General features: G+C 38.3%; 1 protein-coding gene across 1 annotated transcript in view; it reads left to right on the plus strand.

The window, feature by feature from the left end:
- PLD5 (phospholipase D family member 5) overlaps positions 1-23,581 on the plus strand; it is a 381,286-nt gene that overhangs the window by 245,901 nt on the left and 111,804 nt on the right. The window contains exon 5 of the mRNA XM_049633853.1: positions 21,112-21,239. Within this exon, the coding sequence (XP_049489810.1) occupies positions 21,112-21,239 (128 nt within the window). The remainder of the gene's footprint in view (positions 1-21,111; positions 21,240-23,581) is intronic.

Raw genomic sequence — 23,581 nt, forward strand, 5'->3', positions numbered from 1 at the left:
GGCAAGTGTGCCTGAGAACCAGAGCAATGGGACCAGCACAGACCCCCCACTGCACCCCTCAAGTCTACTGACCAGAGAGTGCTGCAAAGCTTCAATTCTAGTGGAAACTGGACCCAGCCTCTTTTAACAAGCAGACCAAAACACACCTAGTTAAAACTTGCCACACACTGGAAAGGTCCAAACACTCCCCACTGCAGACAAGGTGAAACCCTGCAGAGGACTGACCCGAGAGGAAAAGCAGCTAAAACACAGCAGCAGAGTGCACACTGCATACACCAAAAACACTTCCTGAAGCGCCAGGCCCTGGTCAGTATATGGCCTCTTCTTAAAATAGCCATTACTCTCAGGAGCAAGAAATATAACAGGCTTTCCTAACACACAGGAGACAGGGACTTAGACAAAATGCCAGGATGGAGGAATTCATCCCAAAACAAAGAACAAGAAAAGGTCATGGGGCAGGGATCTAACTGAAACAGATACAAGTAATATGCCTGAGTCAGAATTGAAAACAACAATCATAAGGATACTAGCTGAGCTAAAGAAAAGGAAAAAAAAATAAAAAATAAAAAAAAATAAAGAAAAGGATAAAAGACATCAGGAAGTCCATCACTGCAGAGATAAAAGACCTAAAATCTAGGTAGGCTGAAATAAAAATTGCTATAACTGAGATGCAAAACTGATTGGATGTAATGACCACAAGGATGGAAGAATCAGAGGAATGAATGAGTAATGTAGAAGGTAAAATTATGGAAAATAATGAAGCTGAAAAGAAGAGGGAAAGAAAAATATTGGATAACAAATATAGACATAGGGAACTCAGAGACTCCATAAAATGTAATAACATTAGTATCATGGGAATCCAGAAGAAGAGAGGGGAAAAAGGGACAGAAGGCTTATTTGACCAAATTATAACTGAAAATATTCCTGATCTGTGAAAGGAAACAGATATCCAATTCCAGGAGGCACAGAGAATTCCCATCAAAATCAACAAAAGCAGGCCAACACTGAGACATATTGTAGTAAAACTTGCAAAATACAGACATAGTGAGAAAATCTTGAAAGCAGCAAGGGGAAAAAAATTCCTAACCTACAAAGGAAGACAAATATAAGGTTAGCAACAGATTCATCCATAGAAACTTGGCAGGCCAGAAGGGAGTGGTATGATGCATTCAGTGTACTGAATGGGAAAAAGTATGCAGCCAAGAATACTTTATCCAGCAAGGCTGTCATTCAGAATAGAAGAAGAGATCGTTTGCCAGGCAAACAAAAACTTAAAGGAATTTGTAATTACTAAACCAGCCCTGCAAGAAATATTAAAGGGGAATGTTTGAGTGAGAAAGTAACCAAAAGTGACAAAGACTAGAAAGGAATTGAGAAAATCTCCGGAAACACTGACTTTGCAGGTAATAAAATGACACTAAATTCATATCTATCAATAATTGCTCTAAATGTAAATAGTCTAAATGCTCCAATAAAAAGACATATGGTACCAGAATGGATAATAAAAAACAAGGCCCATCTTTATTCTGCCGACAAGAAATTCAATTTAGACCTAAAGACACCTACAGACTGAAAATAAGGGGATAGAGAACCATTTATCATGCTAATGGATGTTAAAAGAAAGCTGGAGTAGCCATACTTATATCAGACAAACTAGATTTTAAACCAAAGACTGTAACAAAAGATGAAGAAGGGCACTATATCATAATTAAGGGGTCTATTCAAGAAGATCTAACAATTTGTGCCCCCAGCCTGGAACACCCAAATACATAAATCAAATTAATCACAAACATAGAGAAACTCATTGATAATAATACAATAATATTAGGGGACTTTAACACTGCACTTATAGCAATGGACAGATGATCTAAGCAGAAAATCAATAAGGAAGCAAAGACTTTGAATGACACACTGGAGCAGATGGACTTAACAGATATATTCAGAACATTTCATCCTGAAGCAGCAGAATACACATTCTTCTCGAGTGCACATGGTACATTCTGTAGAATAGATCACATACTGGATCACAAATCAAGCCTCAAAAAATACAAAAAGATCGAGATCATACTGTGCATATTTTCTGACCACAATGCTATGAAACTTGAAGTCAACCACAAGAAAAAATTTGTAAAGGCCACAAATACATGGAGGTTAAAGAACATCCTACTAAAGACTGAGTGGCTTAAGCAGCAAATCAAAGAAGAAATTTAAAAAATACATGGAAGCAAATGAAAATGAAAACATGACAGTCCAAAACCTATGTGATACAGCAAAAATGGTCATAAGAGGGAAGTATATAGCAATACAGAGCTACCTCAAAAGCAAGAAAAGTCTCAAATACACAACTTAATCTTATACCTAAAGGAGCTAGAAAAGGAATAGCAAAAAAAAAAAAAAAAAAAAAAAAAAAAAAAAAAAAAAAAAAAAAAAAGCCTAAAGCCAGCAGAAGGGAAATAATAAATATTAGAGCAGAAATAAATGATATAGAAACAAACTGAAAAAAACAGTAAAACAGACCAATGAAACTAGAAGCTCGTTCTTTGAAAGAATTAATACAATTGATAACCCCAGCCAGACTTATCAAAAAGGTAAGAGGAAGGACCCAAATAAATAAAATCACAAATGAAAGAGGAGTAATCATAACCAACACGCATAAATACAAACAATTGTGAGAGAATACTATGAAAAATTATATGTGAAAAAAGTGGACAATCTAGAAGAATGGGTAAATTCCTAAAAACGTATAAACTACCAAAACTGAAATAGGAAGATGTAGAAAATTTGAACAGACCCATAACCAGTGAAGAGATTGAATTAGTAATCAAAATCCCTCAACAAACAAAAGTCCAGGGGTAAATGGCTTCCCGGGGGAATTTCTACCAAATTAAAGAGAGTTAATACCTATTATTTTTAAACTGTTCCCAAAAATAGAAATGGAAGGAAAATTTCCAAACTCATTCTATGAGGCCAGCATTACCCTGATACCCAAACCAGATAAATACACTACTAGAAATAAGAATTACAGACCAATATCCCTGATGAACATAGATGCAAAAATTCTCAAGATATTAGCAAATCAAATCCAACAGTACATTAAAATAATTATTCACCACGACCAAGTGGGATTTATTCCCAGACTTCAGGGTTGGTTCAATATTTGCAAATCAAATGCAATACACTGCATTAATAAGGGCTAAGAACCATATGATCCTGTCAATAGAAGCACAAAAAGCACTTGACAAAGTACAGCATCCATTTTTTATAAGAATCCTCAACTATGTAGGGATACATGGAACATATCTCAACATCATAAAGGCCATATGTGAAAGACCCACAGCTAATGTCGTCCTCAATGGGGAAAAAATAGAGAACGTTTCCTCTGTGGTTTGGAACAAGAGAGGGATGTCCACTCTCACCCCTGTTATTTAACATAGTACTAGAAGTCCTAGTCTCAGCAATCAGACAACAAAAAGAAAGAAATGGCATCCAAATCAGCAAGGAAGAAGTCACCTTTTCGCTATTTGTAGATGACATGATACTGTATGTAGAAAACCTGAAAGACATCACCAAAAAATTGCTAGAAATAATATATGAATGCAACAAAGTCTCAGGATATAAAATCAACGTACAGAAATCTGTTGCATTTCTATATACCAATAATCAAGCACCAGAAAGAAAAATCAAGGAATCAATCCCATTTACAATTACATTAAAAACCATAAGATACCTAGTAATAAACCTAACCAAAGAGGTAAAAGATATGTACTCTGAAAACTACAGAACACTTAAGAAAGAAATTGAAATACAAAGAAATGGAAAAACATTCCATGCTCATGGATAGGAAGAACAAACATTGTTAAAATGTCTGTACTACTCAAAGCAGTCTACACTTTCAGTGCAATCCCTATCAAAATACTACTAGCATTTTTCACAGAGCTAGAACAAACTATCCTAAAATTTGGATGGAACCACAAAAGACTTTGAATAGACAAAGCAAGGCTGAAAAAGAAAAACAAAGCTGTCAGCGTCACAATTCCAGACTTCAAGCCATATTACAAAGCTGTAGTCATCAAGACAGTATGGTACTGGCACAAAAACAGACACATAGACCAATGGAACAGAATGGAAAACCCAGAAATAGACCCACAGCTATATGTTGCACGCATTTTCAACAAAGCAGGAGAGAATAACCAATGGAAAAAAGACAGTCTCTTCAACAAATGGTGTTGGGAAAACTGGACAGCAACATGCAGAAGAATGAAACTGGACCACTTCCTTATACCGTATACAAAAATAAATCCAAAATGGATGAAAGACCTAAATGTGAGGTAGGAAACCATCAAAACCTTACAGAAGAACATAGATAACAACCTCTTTGACCTTGGCTCTAGCAACTTATTACTAGACACATCTCTGAAGGCTAGGGAAATAAAAGCAAAAATGAACCATTGAGATTTTACCAAGATAACTTCTGCACAGTGAAGGAAACAATCAACAAAACTAAAAGGCAATCTATGGCATGAGAGAAGATATTTGCAAATGACTTAATCTGATAAAGGGTTAGTATCCAAAATCTATCAAGAACTTATCAAACAACACCCCCAAAACAAATAATGCAGTTAAGAAATGGGCACAAGACATGAATGAATAGACATTTTTCCAAAGAAGACATCCAAATGGCTAATAGGCATGTGGAAAGATGCTCAGCATCACTCATAATCCGAGAAATACAAATAAAAAACCATGATGAGATACCACATCACACCTGGCAGAGTGGCTAACATTAACATCACAGGAAACAACAGATTTCAGTGAGGATGTGGAAAAAGGGGAGCCCCCTTACATTACTGGTGGGAATGCAAACTGGTGCAGCCGCTCTGGAAAACAGTTTGGAATTTCCTCAAAAAGTTAAAAATAGAACTGCCCTATGACCCAGCAATTGCACTACTAGGTATTTACCCAAAGGATACAAAAATACTGATGCAAAGTGGCACATGTACCCTGATGTTTATAGCAGCATTATCAACAATAGACAGATTATAGAAAAAAACAAGCGTCCATCGACTGATGAATTGGTAAAGAAGATGTGTGTGTGTGTCTGTGTGTGTATAAATTTGAAGTAAAAAAGTATATAAGTATGTGTGTGTGTATAATACACATAAATACATACACACACAATGGAATATTACTCAGCCATCAAAAAGAATAAAATCTTGCCATTTGCAATGATGTGGATGGAGCTAGAGTATATTACGCCAAGTGAAATCTGCCAGAGAAAGAAAAATACCAAATGATTGCAATTATGTGTGGAATTCAAGAAACAAAACAGATAAACACAGGGGAAGGAAATAAAGAGCATGTGGAAAACAGTAAGACACTCTTAAATCTAGAGAACAAATTTAAGATTCATGGAGGAGAAGTCAGCAGGGAATGGATTAAATGGGTGATGGGTATTAAGGAGGGCACTTGTTATGATGAGCACTGGGTGTTCTTTGTAAGTGATGAATCACTAAATTCTACTCCTGAATATTACACTGTATGTTATCTAAGTAGAATTTAAATAAGAACTTGATTTAAAAAAAAAACAAAACTTTCTCTTCTTTCCCCCTTCTAACATCTGTGGTAATTTGAGATATAAAGAAACTACTGTGTGATGGAGAATGGAAGACAGCATTGTAATTTTTTTCCTCTAGAAGAGGAAAAATAAATGTTGAAGCCATTGGTTCTCTAAGGAAGAAACAACTGAAGTGTGGGGAGTTTTGTTTAAGTCATGTTAGTAAGTGTGTATAAATGCCTCAGTTTTCCTTCATTTTGAATTTGACTTGGAATGGAACCAGAGTTCCATATAACTATAAAAGTTTCCTATGGGGCACCTGGGTGACTCAGTAGGTTAAGTGACTTCAGCTCAGATCATGATCTCATGGTTCATGGGTTCGAGCCCCACATAGGGCTCAGTGCTGACAGCTCAGAGCCTGGAGCCTGCTTCGGATTCTGTGTCTCCCCCTCTCTCTGCCCCTCCCCCGCTCACACTCTGTTTCCCGCCCCCCCCAAAAAAAATAAACATTAAAAAAATTTTTTAAGGGGCACCTTGGTGGCTCAGTCGGTTAAGCGGCCGACTTCAGCTCAGGTCATGATCTCGCGGTCGGTGAGTTCGAGCCCTGCGTGGGGCTCTGTGCTGAGAGCTCAGAGCCTGGAGCCTGTTTTGGATTCTGTGTCTCCCTCTCTCTCACCCTCCCCCATTCATGCTCTCTCTCTGTCTCAAAAATAAATAAATGTTAAAAAAAATTTTTTAAGTTTCCTATAACCATGTCTCCTACTTACAAAAATGTGTTTCTAGCATATTTCTTTCATATTGCTAGGTTCTTTACTACCCTACTATGTTTGCTCAGAATTTGCACTGGAAATCCCAGTGGATTCCCTTCCATCAGTAACTGGGGGAGGGGGCTTTAATGTGACAGGTGCTTGCAAACACATTCACTCACTTATTTCTTCAGTCATTTTCCCATGTTTATTGAACCCCTAAACCGCGCCCAGCACTGTGCTACTTTCTAGAATGAAACAAATAAAATTAAGCAACTCCCACTCTCCATTTTCATTTTCTTTTCCCCTTCTAGTTTTTCTTTAGGAAGAAACCTGAGTAGGGACCTCATTAGAAGTCAGGCTTCTCTCTGATAGACTCATGTCAAGCATTGCCATTTGCAAGAGTAATGCCTCTACAGTGTCAGAATAATTCAGGCCGTTGTGTTGTTCTCAGCAGGAGGACAGGGAGAGCCCTGAATTTGAAGTAAAAACCTTGAGTCTGAGCTTGTTTCCCAGCTGAGTGCACTCAGGCAAGTCATTCACTTTCCTGGGACTCAGTCTCTTTGGCCTCTTCTACCTGTGTCATGACCCTCATGGTGTTGTGCTAGAGAGTGACCTAATTCTCTGTAACTCTATCATTCTTTGCGCTAATGGTAAAGTACTATACAAACACAAGGAAGCATTGTTGCTAATCATGTGACTTATTATTACCATTTTTTTTTTCATTTAGTGACTGAGCTGAGGACATATCTTTTCTTGAACTAGCTTGAATGAGCCCTTAAAAAATATTAAGATCTTGAGGACTTTTTCCTTTCAATTATATATATACAAGTATGGAAAGAAAACATAATGGCGATATATATTTTATGTTCTTGATTCATATTTTCCCCTCAAGATACATACCATCCCAAATTATCTATGTCTGTATCTGTATCTGCATCTGTATCTGTATCTATCTATCTAGATATCCCTTCAATTTATAAATAATATTTTTAAAATTGATCATTTCCTGGAGAATTTGTACTTTGGCAAAACATAATGATAACCTGACAACAATAAGAAAATATTTATATTAACTTGAATGTTCATGTTAGCAGGCTTTAGAAGAGAAAGAGATCTCAATCCAGTTTCAGGGGGATGGATGGAGTCTGGGCTGCGGAGTGGCAGGAAGAGGCAGGGCACTTCCCCAAAGGGAGAACATTGTAGTAAAAACATATATAAAACATTGATGGTATTCATGTGGGGCTATAGAGAGAATGCTACTTATCATTGTTTTGGTAATTTAGAAAGGTATTTTTATATTTGTGAGTATAAAAATAACATGTTCACTTTTTAAAAATCAGAAAATCAGAGAAGTATAAACATAAAATTAATAATGTCCCAGTTTTCACTCCAGAAATCAGTCTCTTTAACAATAGAGTGAAAAGTCTTCCATATATTCTCTCTCACACACATACACACATGTGTGCGCACACACACACACACACACACACACTCCTTGGAATACTTTCTGTTGCTCTGTATTTGTAAATACAGAGAATACAAATACAAATACTGAAATTCTTCAGTAAGATTTTATAATTTTTATTGTATTTATACCTTTTGATAATGTAAATGGATTTTTAAAATTCCAATTTCTAACTGATTATTGATATTGCAGGAAAAGTTACTTATTTTTATTTATCTTTTATCAAGAAACCTCATCATTTTTTTAATTCAAAAAGGTTTTTGCTATACTCTGTTGGGTTTTTCAGACATAACATTCAAACCATCAGCAAAAAGAATTTTATCTCTTCTGTTTTATTACAGGTTTTTTTTTCATTTTTAATGTATTTTTTTTTAATCATTACATAATAGTGAATGATTACTGTCTGTTTCTAATTATAATGGAAATAGCTTTATAATTTCACCAGTAAAATAAAACTAGTTTGGCATTCGGCAAATAGTTCATATTATATTGATGTACTTTTTTCCCCATCTATATATCCTTTTAATTTATTATTGATCAAGGTAATACAGGGAAATATAAAATAAAAAACAACAACAATGCATGCAATAAAGAAAGCCTCACCCTGAGCTATGTCAACCTACTTCCAATTCTTTCTTCCCAGAAGCTATCTTTACTACTTTTATCTGTATTGTCTAGTATTACTTTTTTTTAATGTAACCTATTCATATTTCTATTTCTTGATGTTTTGTTTCAAATATGACCTGTTTAATTACTGTTGTGGAATATGGAATATATTACCTGTCTCCTGTCACTCCTTCCCCTCTCTGCCGGCCCATCCCCAGCACAAGCAGGTGCTTCCTGTCTCCTGAGCCTCCCAGTAGAAGTCTGTCATCTTTTGTCATCATGGCTGTTGTTACTGTTAAATCAATATTTACTGTTTATACTGAAATATTATTAACAACTGAGCTATATACAGTGATCACATTTCCTCTTGTGCAGCCATTTTTTTTTCATTTTAGTTCATGGTTCTGTGTACCTCATATTAAATCATCTTAAAATGCTTTAACATATCACCTTACCACAGTCTGACACATCAGGACTCTGCCCATTTTATTTACTATTTCCTGGAGATACCCTTTGTGGATCCCTCCCTCATCTTCTACATTTCCTTTCCTTTTTTTTTTTTTTTTTTTTTTTGCATCATGATGGTGGAGGCCATTCTCCAGTCTTTGTTAGGTATACAAATTTATCTCCCTTCAAACTATTTCCTAGCCTTCATTGTTACTGTTAAAATATCTGGTATAAATCATATTTACTAATCTTTGTATGTTATCATTTCTATAAATTCGCTTTCTCTGAAAGCTTTTAGGATCTTATTTATTTCCAATGTTCTGAAAAATTTTGATGTGTGTTTGAGACTTTTTTATGGTTTTCCCAGAGACTGATAGACTTTCATCATTTAGAAATGTATGCCCTTTAAAAATAAATAAAATACAATAAGAAATTTTGCTTCGTAATCTATTTTGTAATTTCTTCCTGTCTGATTTTGGTTCCCTCTGGAACTCTCATAATTGGATTTTGAATATCTTAAGTAAATCCTCTAACTTCATACATTTTTTGCTCACATTTATCATGCTTTTTTTTCTACTTTCAGAGACATCCCTTTTTCACCCTTTGAGATTTTGAGATATCAGTTCTCACGATATATCCTTCATGCATCAACTTTTCGATGATCATTTCAATTTCTTTAGATTCATTCTGTGTTGTCAATTACAGCATTTGAACTTCTAGATCACTATTTCAGTTTCCAGCTTTGCCAATCCTATATTACATTGCCTTCATGAAATTCGTATTTTGGATCTTTTGAAGAACATTTTTTTTGTTCTTAGATTATTCTTTTGAAATATCTTCTCAAATGTCCTTAAGAATTCCTGTTTCTTCCATTTGATTGCCCTCAGTGGTAGCCATATGCTTTTTCTTCTTGACATGTCTCCTTTAAACTATCAATTTGTGTTAGATGAAGTGCTTATGTTCCACATAAGCAGGCTGGTACCCAGAAGCCTAACAGATTGGGCTCTCTGGAGTCTTCTGTCACTATGGAAACAGTAAGGTAAGGTAAACAGAATGATTTGGGCTTTGCCCAGATGAAGCAAACCTTCTCCAAAGCTCCCAGGTTCCCATCCTTCCTGGCATCACAACAGCACCGGACTCTGACAGGCCTCCTCCTTCCAGTGAACACTGGTACCGAAACAGAAGCCTCAGTAGTGGCCCTCATTCCCCGATTTCCATGTTGATGTCCGTGTAAATAGTCATGTGACCTCAGCATGGAGGGGCAAGAGAGAGGAAGCCTTAAGCATTTGCTCTGGACATCAGCCTCTAGACCTTATCATGGTTTAGGATAACTGATGACCATTGTAGATCATGCCTTTGCTTTTCTGTTTTCAGTGTGGAATTTTTCTATTTTTTAATGGATAATTGAGAAACTATAATTTAAGCAAGCTTTATTTTTAAGCATTTTTTTAAAAATTTTAAGCCTAATGATTCCTTAAGTCAACCATTCCTATAAATAGCTTGCCTGTTGGACTGTAAGGTAATTCCTTAGAACTGAATTCCTTAGAAGCAGAATAGTCTAACTGTATGAAGAATATAAGGAGGGAAGACACAACATGTAGAAACTCCCCTGTGAGCTCCAGACCTGTGGCCTAAAAAGCAAAGCATCAAAGGCAACCTATGAAAAATTCCACAATGTGGTTTTGACAGTATTTGAATAGAAATGTTAAAACTAAGCCTGAAACATGCATTGAAGACTCACTTTTTCTACAACTGGTTATCTTAAAATTTTTCTGAATATCACTCACTGAATGATTTGAAAGCAGAGATGTCATGACAGCTGATTTTTACCCTGTGGTGTTCCCTTTAGCCTTTAAGCCGAATGGATTTCAAAATGTTGCTGAGTTACCTGTGCTGGTTTTATTAAAGTCCCCCCAAATGGGCTAGCTCTGACCTTTTCATTGCTCACACAAATTAATATATTCAGAAGAAGTGCTTGATCAATAAGACAAATTTCTGCTGCAAAATTTGCTTTCAGGATGCATCTGAAAACCTTTCCAGAAATCTATAATTATTGATAACTAATGCATTTCCTTTTTTTTTTTTTTTTTTATGAAGGATGGGATTCATTTTTATTTTTCTGTTTTGATTTATCTGCATTTTCTAAATTCTGTATTAATAAACATGTGTATTTGCATATTAGGAAAAAACATTTTTTAATTAAAAATAAAAAATTTGGGGCGTCTGGGTGGCTCAGTTGGTTAAGTGGCCAACTTCAGCTCAGGTCATGATCTCGCAGTCCATGGGCCCACATCGGGCTCCATGCTGACAGTGTGGAGCCTGCTTGGGATCCTGTCTCTCCCTCTCTCTCTGCCCCTCCCCTGCTTGTGCTCTCTCTCTTTCTCAAAATAATAATTAAAACTTTAAAAAAAATTCAACTCTGGAGGTTTATTGCAATATTTAGATTATCATCAGGAAATTCCATGATTCATAGGATTGACTATTTGAACTGAAGCTGATTTGATCAAGAGGCAAATTTTTTATTTTATTTTATTTTTTTAATGCATTTCCTTTTGATACACACTTGAGGCTCATTAATAATGTGTCTCACAGATGGTGATAAACACATTTTTTATAATGCTATTAAGGATACATATACGTATGATGAAATATTTAAGGACAAGACAGTGGTAAATACTAATAACTTCAGGATAGTTGTTGATTTGGAGGAAAGTGGCAGGGATGTCAGATCAAGTGTAAATACACAAACGTTAATGCCAGATTTCTCACCCTTGGGACTCTTGACGTTTGCAGGTTTGCCCTGTGTGTTACAGGATGTTCAGCATCCCTGAACTCTACTCACTGGATGCTGATAGCCCTTCTCTTGCCAGTTGTGACAACCCAAAATGCCTCCAGATATTGCTACGTTTCTGAGGATAGGGGGACAGAATCACCTTTGATTGGAAAGTTCTGTCTTTTTTTCTTTTTAAGTTTATTTATTTATTTTGAGAAAGTATGCGGAAGGGGCAGAGAGAGGGAGAATCCTAAGCAGGCTTCTCACTGTCAGCTCAGAGCCCAATGTGGGGCTCGAACTCCTGAACAGTGAGATTATGACCTGAGCTGAAATCAAGAGTCAGACGCTTAACCCACTGAGTCACCCAGGTGCCCTGGAAGTACTGACTTTAATCAGAATGGTAAGGTTCTAGTTTTTAGTAAAGTGGAAAGTTCACAGGTGTCCATTTGTAGATGGTGCTTCATAGTTTACCCACAAGCTACATATATTCTCTTGAATGTATAAATGTTGTAAGATTTACTAAAGCTGCTGATAATCTTGCAACAGTTGATTTTCTGGAAATAAACTTGGAGATAGATTCTGTGTGATCTTCATTCCAATGATTCATGGAGAATGTGGAACTTTATTTTTCACTTCTTAACCATGGTGCACTGGCATATTTTCTATTGTGTCATTATGATGAATATTTTGACAGGATGTTTATTTTAAGTAAAATTTTAATAATTTAATAATTTAAATAAAATTTTAAATAAAATAAAAATTTTAAATCTTCAAAATTTGAAACACTTAATCATGCAATTTGGGCAACTGGAACTTGCTCAAAATTGCATGGCTGTTAGGCCAGAACTGAATATTTTAGTCAAATATTAAAAATACACATTTCAAGGGTGCTGGACCTCTGGAATTAATGTGTGCACAAAATAAAGTACAATCTTACAAGAATAATTAAGTACTGCATAACTTATAAGTACATAACTTGCAAGAGTAAGTTAGTAGAGAAACAGAACCCCTCTAGAACCAGTGTAAATAACAAGGAATTTATTCTAAGGATCTAGAAGAGCTCAAGGTAAGAAGTGATGCTGGGTTTGGCGGTGGGACTACCACGTTCTTTCCTCCCCCACAGTCTCACTTTCACTTCCTTCTCTTGGGGGGATGTTGCCTTTTCCATTCTTCTCCATAGATATCTCTTGCACTCTCCCTGAGGCTTGCCTTCTCCTCTTCCTCATTTATGTGAACTTGGACAGAGCAACTTCCATCTGCGCGTGACTCTCCAGCACAGCTTCTTTTAATTAACTTACTTTGTGACTCAATATTGAGAAAATCATACTGGCTCGGCATAGGTCAGGTGCTTACACTTGGTCTAATTATCTGTGGCCAGATAGAGACTAGATAGGCTCACATGGTGCCTTGACTGTCTTATTAGGCATCACACGGGTGCATCTGGCACTCTAAGAGGGCACTGGGGCGTCTAGGTGGCTTAGTCGGTTGGGTGTCTGACTTCGGCTCAGGCCATGATCTCACGATTCGTCAGTTCAAGCCACACATTGGACTCACTGCTGTCAATGCAGAGCCCACTTTGGATCTTCTGTCTCCCCTCATCTTTGTCCCTCCCCCACTCATGAGCTCTCTCAAAAATAAAAAATAAAAATGAAAAAATATAAAGAGGGTACTGGCTGGGAAGAAATGATGCACATCTCAACTACATCTAACATCAACTAACAAAAATATCCTCTGAAGATTTTGTTTCCCTTCCATGAGAGAGACCAAAAGAGAGAAAGCCACTAGATACATAGGAGATACATCTAGATTATACAAATTTTTTAAGCATAGGTAACTCTCCTTATCTACACTAGAATTAAAAATTAAATTCTTCAACCATATGCCTTCTAAAGTTGCTCATTTTCCCCTTGAGTTCTCTTTCTTATGTGTAAGGATATGTGAACATCCCAAGGCTAAACCTCTCCATAAGCTCTAACATTCTGTTTTGAGAGCACTAGCTTTATATCACTCTAGAGACAACAACACATTCCTGGAGCTTTCTTTAGTAATTTTAGATTGGGATGGGTATTCTGAGATGACGAATTAACTACTCTTCAACAAATGTCTAATATTATTTGTGAACCTGTTTCTGATCAAAATAGGAGTATAAAGATTTTTGAGTTGATGATAAAGAAGCAGAACTACAAACGTAGACCTGTCCTCAAAATCACATCATAGGCACTGTTGGAATGGTGGCCCCCATGGGTCTGCGTCACAAGAAGGTAGGGGTGGCCCTGAGGTCCACTCATATGCTGTCATCCACAGATGCTTCACACATGAGGAACAATGAGCTTCTCTGAAATCTGACAATGAAGCAAACATCAGGGTCTCTGGAAATGAACAAGGCTGTAGGTGAAATAGTTATAAATTCCACAGAACGGAGTATGGAACAGATCTATGATAAGCAAACTGAATGCCGTCAAGTCTTCTCCAAGGAAGGCTTTGGAGAATCCACACATTTTTAAGTGTATGGATATGCAGTCAACTTGATTCTCCAAGGTAGTAACCTTCCAATTCATTGTGAGAGTATAGTTTTTCCTTTAAATAATTTTTAATTAATAAATAACTTTTTAGCCACTGTTTTCATTTTCTCTATTAATAAGTTTTTGTGGTATATTATCTTCATTGAAATTATCCACAAAATAAAATGCAGGATTATCTGGTTAATACCATAAGAATAACAATTTTGGTAAAACTGTAAAGAAACAAAAACCCCGTGAAACCAGGAGCATCGTCTTAAATTTCGACAGAGCATCTCTGTTAAAACTCAAGGCAGTTGTAATTAGCAGTTTGGGATTTCCTGATTTTTCAATGTTTTTACTTTCCAAAAAGGATGTAACACACCACTTTATCTTGATCAGTGTGGCCAATTAGGCCCTGAGCAGTGAGCACTATGGTAGCATGTTGTAGCTTTTTAAAGACTTAATTAGACTTCTTAGACACCATGAAGGTATTTTATAAGCAACTATAAAAACAAGTTCATAATCTTGATTTATCACTTTGGGCATCTAGAAACACTGTTTGGAATTTCCAATAACTCCTATTAACCATTACTTAAACAAATGATCCAGCTGAGATAGGATCAGACTCCAGAGATTCAGACACCTCCCACCCCCTCCACCTCGAAGCCACCAGCCAGCTGTCCCAGTGTGCAAGGTTGCTGTGATGAGCATCTCATTGACATCCTGGGGCCTCTGCACAGTGGGTCATGGGCTGAAAGAATAGTTTTCCATTTAAAAAAGAAATCTAGGAAAGCAAAAATTGGTTAATCAAACTTAACTCATTACATTTTCAAGGCTGTTGAAAGAACTATTTACTTGAATCAAGCCAGCTTTTAAAGATATTTTGTAATCTTAAAGTCTAATGTTTTTATTTAATTTTTTTTAATTTTTACTTTTTTAATATAATTTATTGTCAAATTGGCTAACATACAGTGTGTAAAGTGTACTCTTGCTTTTGGGGGTAGATTCCCATGGTAATTGCTTACATACACCACCCAGTGCTCATCCCAACAAGTGTCCTCCTCAATACCCATCACCCATTTCCCCCTCTCCCCCATTCCCCCATAAACCCTCAGTTTGTTCTCTGCATTTAAGAGTCTCTTGTGGTTTGCTTCCCTCCCTCTCTGTTTGTAACTATTTTTTTTTCCCTTCCCTTTCCCCATGGTCTCCTGTTAAGTTTCTCAAGATCCACATATGAGTGAAAACATATGATAACTGTCCTTCTCTGACTGACTTATTTTTATTCAGCATAATACCTTCCAGTTCCACCCACACTGCTGTTGATTTCATTCTTTCTCATTGCCAAGTAGTATTCCATTTTACATATAAACCACATCTTCTTTATGCATTCATCAGTTGATGGACATTTAGGCTCTTTCCATAATATGACTATTGTTGAAAGCACTGCTATAAACATTGGGGTATATGTGCCCCTATGAATCACCACTCCTGTATCCCTTGGGTAAATTCCTACTAGTGCTATTGCTGGATCATAGGGTAGCTCTATTTTTAATTTTTGAGGTACCTCCACCCTGTTTTCCAGAGTGGCTGCACCAGTTTGCATTCCCACCAACAGTGCAACAGGGTTCCCATTTCTCCACATCCTCGCCAACATCTGTAGATTCCTGGTTTGTTCATTTCAGCCACTTTGACCAGTGTAAGGTGGTATTTCAGTGTGGCTTTGTTTGTATTTCCCTGATGATGAGTGACATTGAGCATTGTTTCAATGTGTCTGTTGGCCATCTGGACGTCTTCTTTGGAAAAGTGTCTATTCATGTCTTCTGTCCATTTCTTCACTGGATTATTTTGTTTTGGGTGTTGAGTTTGGCAACTTCTTTGGATACAGACCCTTTATCCAATATGTTATTTGCAAGTATCTTCTCCCATTCTGTCGGTTGCCTTTTAGTTTTGTTGTTTCCTTTGCAGTGCAGAAGCTTTGTATCTTGATGAGGTCCCAATAGTTCATTTTTGCTTTTAATTCCCTTGACTTTGGAGATGTGTTGAGTAAGAAATTGCTGTGGCTGAGGTGAGAGAGGTTTTTTCCTGCTTTCTTCTCTAGGGTTTTGATGGTTTCCTGTCTCACATTCAGGTTTTCATCCATGTTGAGTTTATCTTGGTGAATGGTGTAAGAAAGTGGTCTAGTTTCATTCTTCTGCATGTTGCTGTCCAGTTCTCCCAGCACCATTTGTTAAAGAGACTGTCTTTTTTCCATTGGATATTCTTTCCTGCTTTGTCAAAGATGAGTTGGCCATACTTTTGTGGGTCCAATTGTGGAGTCTCTATTCTATTCCATCGGTCTATGTGTCTGTTTTTGTGCCAATACCATGCTGTCTTGATGATTACAGCTTTGTAGTAGAGGCTAAAGTCTGGGATTATGATGCCTCCCGCTTTGTTTTTCTTCTTCAATATTACTTTGACTATTCGGGGCCTTTGTGGTTCCATACAGATTTTAGAATTGTTTGTTCTTTAAAGTATAATATTTTTAAATATTAAGTATTACAAATTTTGTGTTTTATAAAATATAAAAATATGAACATTTTTAAACTTTAAACATTAAAATTTAAATACACAAAAATGTATGGACCATCTTTGCCAATTCAAATTCTAGCATAACACTAGAAAATGAACTTGAATTTAGCTTCTGTACATAATACTGCACTAAGTGATGCGTTAACGACTTTTGTGATTAAATATGTTTTATAGTCAGAAAACATTGGATTTTGAATTTTTTAACGTTATTTGTTATTAAGAGACAGAATGTGAGCAGGGGAGGGACAGAGAGAGAGGGAGACACAGAATCCAAAGCAGCTCCAGGCTCTGAGCTGTCAGCACAGAGTCCGACGCGGGGCTCGAACTCACAAACCGCAAGATCATGACCTGAGTCAAAGTCAGTCACTTAACTGACTGAGCCACTCAGGCGCCCCCAGAAAACATTGGATTTTAACCATACCTTTCTAATACATATAAAAAGACAGTAGGATGAGGCTAATCTCTGTAACCAGTCAACAAAGATATTTTCTAAGTGCATGTAAAATAAATTATTTTAAGCTAAATATTGAATAATATGCCTGTAATAAACAGGGACATGTTGGATATGACTATTTACCTGTCAGGTATAAAATAAGATAAAGGCTTAGGTCTTCTTCAGAGATAGATGGAGGATGGATAGATAGAAAAACATAATTCTTTTTATAACGTTTTAATGTTTTGTTTTGTTTTTGAGAGAGAGAGCGATCAGGGGAGGGGCAGAGAGAGAGGGAGACACAGAATCTGAAGCAGACTCCAGGCTCTGAGCTGTCAGTACAGAGCCTGACGCAGGGCTCAAACTCATGAACCGCAAGATCATGACTTAAGCCGAAGTCTTAACCAACTGATCCACCCAGGTGCCCCAAACAGACATATCATTATTAGTGGGAAAGTGACATTCCACAAACTATATGCAGGCAAATATTTTTTCAGCTGATTTAGGACACCGCGTGCAGTTGTTTGTTGTATTCTGAAATGGGGAAACTCTAACATCCCCTGCGGGGCTGCTGTAGCCCAGCTGTGTTGGTGCTGGGTGCATGTAGTGTTGAGTGGATGGATGTTACTATTACTACTTGTTGCTTGACGTCTGTACGTGGTACCAGGGCTTTTGCACATGTGGCCATGGCCCCCAGCACAACTGTGAAGCCATTCATGCCCTTGGCCTTCACTTGGAGTTCCCTGATACAGCGATGGGGACTCTCCTCCTGATCTTTCGGATACTCGGTGCCCCCTTGCTATGTGAACAATCCCAATTGTTTTAAATATCACACTTTATTTGTGGGCCTGGACTTGACTCAGCCACTTTAGGTCATGTGTTGCTACTGTCACGTAACATAGTATCTGGTATATATCAGGTTTCTGATATTTATCTGTGTATATATCAGATATATATGTGGTATATATCTGGTGTACCTGGTATATATCAGTAAAGGTTTGCTGACGGAAAGTTTCTGTTCCTTTATAGAATAATTATAGGCCTCAATAAGGAACTGTGGAGGCTCTGGCTGGAGCATCGCAAAAGCCCCATGGTCCTGAAATCACAGTCCTTGGGCTAAAGTACCAAGTAAATTAATGAAGTCCTTTGAGGGCAGTGGCCGTGCACTGTGGCATCGAGAGGTCAAAAGGGATGGTCCCAATGGCCCCCTCCCATACACCCAGTGTTCCCTCAAATGGACCAGTGGGCTGGGGCTCCAGCAGACCTGAGTGAGAACAGATAGGGATCTAATAAAAAGTAAACAATGCAGTGCAAAGTAGCAATTGGCTGCGGGTCAAATTTCAGGCACGGTGTTCCAGGCCAGGAGGTGAGAGCCAGCCGGGGTCACAGAGGGTTACAGTTGTTTCTGGTCAGAATAAGAAGGCAGGTGAAGGCCTGCCTGGAGACACCTGTTGAAGATAAAACCTGAGGCAAACACCAAGACCACCTTCATTCTCTTCCTTCCAGAGATGAGAAGATGCTTCCCTCAGTGCTGCTCAATCTAGTGCTGTTGAAGGGCATGGCCGGGGAAAGTGGCCTGGATCTCTGTTGTCGAATGACTTGTGTCCCCCCAAAAAAGACATGTTGAAGACCTAATGCTCGGCCCCTTAGAATGTGACTTTATTTGGAAAGAGGCGTTTTGGGGATATAATTAGTTAAGATGAGATCACACTTGTGTGAAGTGGGCCCTTAATTCAACAGGACTCGTGTCCTTATGAGCACAGGAGAAAATGAGACACAAACAGGGGGAGACCCCATGTGACAACAGAGGTGGGCCCTCGGTGGAACATCAGACATTGCCCAGAAGGTGGGAAGAGACAAGGAGGGACTCTCCCCTGCAGGCTCCCCTGCCAGCACCTTGATTCTGGACTTGCCATCTCCAGAACTGAGACACAGTAGACTTCTGTTGTTTTAACCCATTCACTGTGTTACGGCAGCCGTAGGAAAGGGACACTTCCCCAAAGACACATGCTGCTCTTCATCCACCTGGGAGCACTGGCAGCTGTGTCTTGGGGACACTGGGGCACCACACCATCTGTGCAGATGTGGGTCTCTCCAGAATTACTGTGGCAACCGCCCACGTTGGACACTGAGAGCCCACTCTACCCAACTGTTCATCCTCTGGGGCCTGTAACCATTCCTTAGATGAGACTATTCCAGGGTGGCTGGAGGCCAAGGAAATCTGCCTGCACGCTAGCCTCCCCCCGGTCCTGCTCCAGCCCCATAGCCCCTCTCGACATCCTGCCTCAGGGCCCAGGTTCTCACTTTACCTTTTCCCAAGAGTTACAGGTGAAGCTCATATATAAACCACTCCTCCTTTCTGATATCCTGGAATATATCCGTATGCCTACAGTGTTACATCTTCCTCTGCTCATGAAGACACTGACCAGTAGGCCACCAAGAATTCATCCTCTTCATTAATATTGAATGTCTGAAAACAAAATAGCTACTTCATGGAACATACACATATGGGTCTGTTCTTTTAAAGAAGTGGAAATTTAGAAGAATTTATTTAAGTTTAATTGCATTCAGGCTTCCAGTTAGGGAATGAAGAAGTCACAGGAATAAAAGGCACAGTGTAGGGAATACAGTCAGTGGTGTTTTAATAGTGTTGCATGGTGACTGCTGGTAGCTACACTTGTGGGCCTCACAGTGTAATGTAGAGACTTGTCGAATCACTGTGTTGTATACCTGAAACTCGTGTTTCAACTCTACTGAAATAAAAATCAATAAATAGACTCAATGGCATTCAGTGGATTATATGTTTGTTTTGAGAAGTTGTAAATGCATAGTCCTGAGGCAGCAATATGGAGCAGCATGACAATTATGACACGTCGTGCTTAGGACAGTTACTGAAGGGATGCCTAGGTGGCTCAGCCGGTTGAGCGTCCAACTCTTTGTCTCATCTCAGGTCATAATCTCATGGTTTGTGAGTTCGAGACCCACATGGGGCTCCGAGCTGACAGTGTGGAGCCTGCTTGGGATTCCCTCTCTCCCTCTCTCTCTCTGCCCCTCCCCTACTTGTTCTCTCTGTCTCTCTGTCTCTCTCTCTCTCTCATAAATAAATAAATAAACTTGAAAAAAATTAAAGAGTTACTGAAATTTAAGGGCACCCGGGTGGTTCATTCGTTGAGCGTCCAACTTCGGCTCAGGTCATGATCTCACATTTTGTGAGTTCAAGCCCCACATCAGGCTCTCTGCTGTCAGTGCAGAGCCTGGATGCTGCTTCAGATACTCTGTCCCCCTCCCTCTCTGCCTCTCCCCCACTCTCTCTGTGTGTCTCTCTCAAAAATAAATAAGACGTTTTTAAAAAACTAAATTTAGATCTTAAAATGTGTTTTTGGGTTTTAACAGTAGTTTGAGTGACCTAGTTTACCATTCACGGTTGCATTTTTGTAAGGCTTACATAATCATTGCTTAAATTAACCATCAGATTAAGAAAGGCCAGTAGGAGGCCAAATCCAGATTAAGTCATGAAGAGGGATAATGAAGAAGCAAAAGCAATTGAGGGGTCAAGGGTGAAAATAACGAACAGAAAGGATAAGAGAGACAATGTCTTGCGAAGGAGAGCTGTAATATGAAACAGGGCGACCCTTTTATTGATTGCAAATCTGTATGAAAATTTCTCTAAAAGAAAAAAAGTTTGGTGCACGTATCTCACCATCCGGGTGGTAAGTGATGGAGCTGGGATTTGAATCACATCCGACTGGAGAAGCCACAGTTCTTGTCTCTTGTGGATACTAGAGCCTCCTGTGACCAGGTGCAGGTGTAATTCTTATGATTTTCCTTTTGGATTCTTTTGAGAACAAAGTAACTCCTGGAGGGTCTTCTGTGCACCACGCTAATGTAAATATTTGGCCTCCCCGAATGCCATTTGTGATCAGTGCAAACCATGAGTATTGCTGCTGGTAGATGTCTGATTGCACCTTCAAGGCCTTGACTCTGAGGCTGACCAGGATGTCCTTGATCTCCCCAGGAGCCGAGGTGACCTACATGAACATGACCGCCTACAACAAGGGCCGGCTGCAGTCTTCCTTCTGGATCGTGGACAAGCAACATGTTTACATCGGCAGTGCCGGCTTAGACTGGCAGTCACTGGGGCAGGTAATCCTTGCACATCACATGAACTCTGAGTTCCCTCAGCATCAGAGGTGCCAGCTTCATAAAGCGCTTGGTCACCCATAGTGTGTCTGTGGGAAATAAAACCTACAGCATTTTTTTATTTTTAACTGTGTAGTTTTAACAGGCTCGCCTCTGTTTAATGTAAAATGAGACACCTTCCTTGACAGCATCATCCACCCCAAATGCTACCGTTGTGTCTGTGCTTTTGTAATTCAGATGCTACCTCCAGATTCTGGAGAGCAGGATGGCATGTAATTTATGGTATCCGGGCCTAAATGTTCAGCATGGGGTCACAGAATCTGTGAGACAGAGGAAAACATAACTTGAGCGGAGGGTAGTATGTTTGAGAACAGTAATCCTTTGTGTTATTCCTTTAATAAATATATTAACATGAGGATGTCATCTTCCTCTTTGTGAATAATTCGCTTCAAATGTCTTGAAGGTTCACTTGATAAATCTGTAATGTTCAGGTATTTATTTGTGCCAGCGCGATCCACAGAGGATTGCAAATCACCTTCTTCCCACCAGTCAACTGATGGCGGGAAGTTCTGCATCCTGGGGTGCATAGGAAGACTGGCTGGTCAACCATGCATGCTAAGTGGCCCATACGTGCTTTTAGCTGAGTTCTTTTAATATTCAGATCACTGGAATTACCAGGTGAATTGTACTGCATTTCTTATGGGAAAGAATGTAGGGATGTACAGATAGACACAAGGCCGTAACTTGTAAAAAAAACTTGTATCACCACATAGGATAAATCTGAGAGAAGGTAACTTGATATTTGTACTGGTGGATTCAGGGATTTAATCATCCCCTCTCTCCCCCCCCCCCCCCCCACTGATTTCCACTGTTGTCCTCTTGTCCTTAAAATGCCACACCTTCCTTTCTTTTGGTTCAGGCAGGTAACAGTGGCAGCTGTAAAAGAAATATACAGCAGGCAAACTAAATACTAGTTTGTGGAAGTCCACTTACTTCCCTCTCCAGGGAATAGACAGTATAGAGCCAAAGTACAATCTATCTAAGGTTGTTTTGTCTAGTTTTATATTTAAAGGATAGTCAGTAATCCAGTCTTGAGGGTCAAACCACTGTTGTTTCTTTCTTTTTTTTAATTTTTTAATTTTTTATTTTTTTTTTTGAGAGAGAGAGACACACAGAGTCTGAGCAGGGGAGGGGCAGAGAGAGAGGGAGACACAGAATCCAAAACAGGCTCTAGGCTCTGAGATCTCAGCACAGAGCCTGATGCAGAGCTCGAACTCACGAACCGTGAGATTATGATCTAAGCCAATGTTGGACACTTAACCAACTGAACCACCCAGGCACCCCAAACCACTGTTGTTTCTAATAATACAGTCTCCCCACAGCAAGAAGGGAACACTGGAAGAAAATTTTCTGATCAGTTTTAGGATGCAGACACCATCCAAGATTGACAAAACATGGTTTATTTTATATTTGCTCAGGAAATTTGAAGGCGCTATCTACTGATATAAAAATGATTCTGAGCAAAATAATAGTATCCATGAACAATCATGACAATAATAACTGCTTATATTGCATGCCAGGTGCTGTTCTAAACCATTTAAATGAATTATTTACTTTAAACCTCACAGTGATCCTATGATGGAAACACTATTATTGTCTCCATTTTAAAGATAAGTAGACCTGAGCTCTGAATTGAATTTCAGTACTAAATCTTTTAAGCCAATTCCTTTCAGTATTAATTCTGTTAATGAAAAATATAAATTTTGATTTAACATATCTGTGTGATAGCCCTTCAAACACAGATATAAAAAATATGGGTTATAGCAACTTTGGCTTACCTCAGAAACCAGAAGTAAGTCAAAAGCAATATTAAAGCCTCATGAATTCAGAGGAGTTAGATAAAAATAGTCTAATTTATAGAAATATCTGAATTCATCTTTTGTTAATCAGTAAGCATCTTTTGCCCAGAAATTTTCAGCTTGGTCTCCTATAATAGGTAAAATCGGCTCTATCACAATACTGATTACATGTAAATTCTGCTTCTAGGTGGTTTTTAATTTGAGAATCATTTTGCCTTTTTTTTTAAATGCACTTCCCCACCACCAAATTGTATTTCCTTTGTCATTAAGCAATGTTAGTTGAAAAGGTTTAAAGTTCCGTGAATTCCTTTTGACTGGGGTTTGAATTATTAAGGTTTAATGACATTTTTCTCCAAATGTTTGAGCAAGTTATCTTCGTTTCCTTTTACTTCTTTCATTAGGCAAATGGACATGAATAGTCAAGAGTTGGTTTCCCTGCTTGAGGCTTACTCCTTGGTCTCTGATTTTTGCTGTGTGTTTTGTAGG

This window comes from Panthera uncia, chromosome F1 (genome assembly GCF_023721935.1).
Source record: "Panthera uncia isolate 11264 chromosome F1, Puncia_PCG_1.0, whole genome shotgun sequence".
NCBI lineage: Eukaryota > Metazoa > Chordata > Mammalia > Carnivora > Felidae > Panthera > Panthera uncia.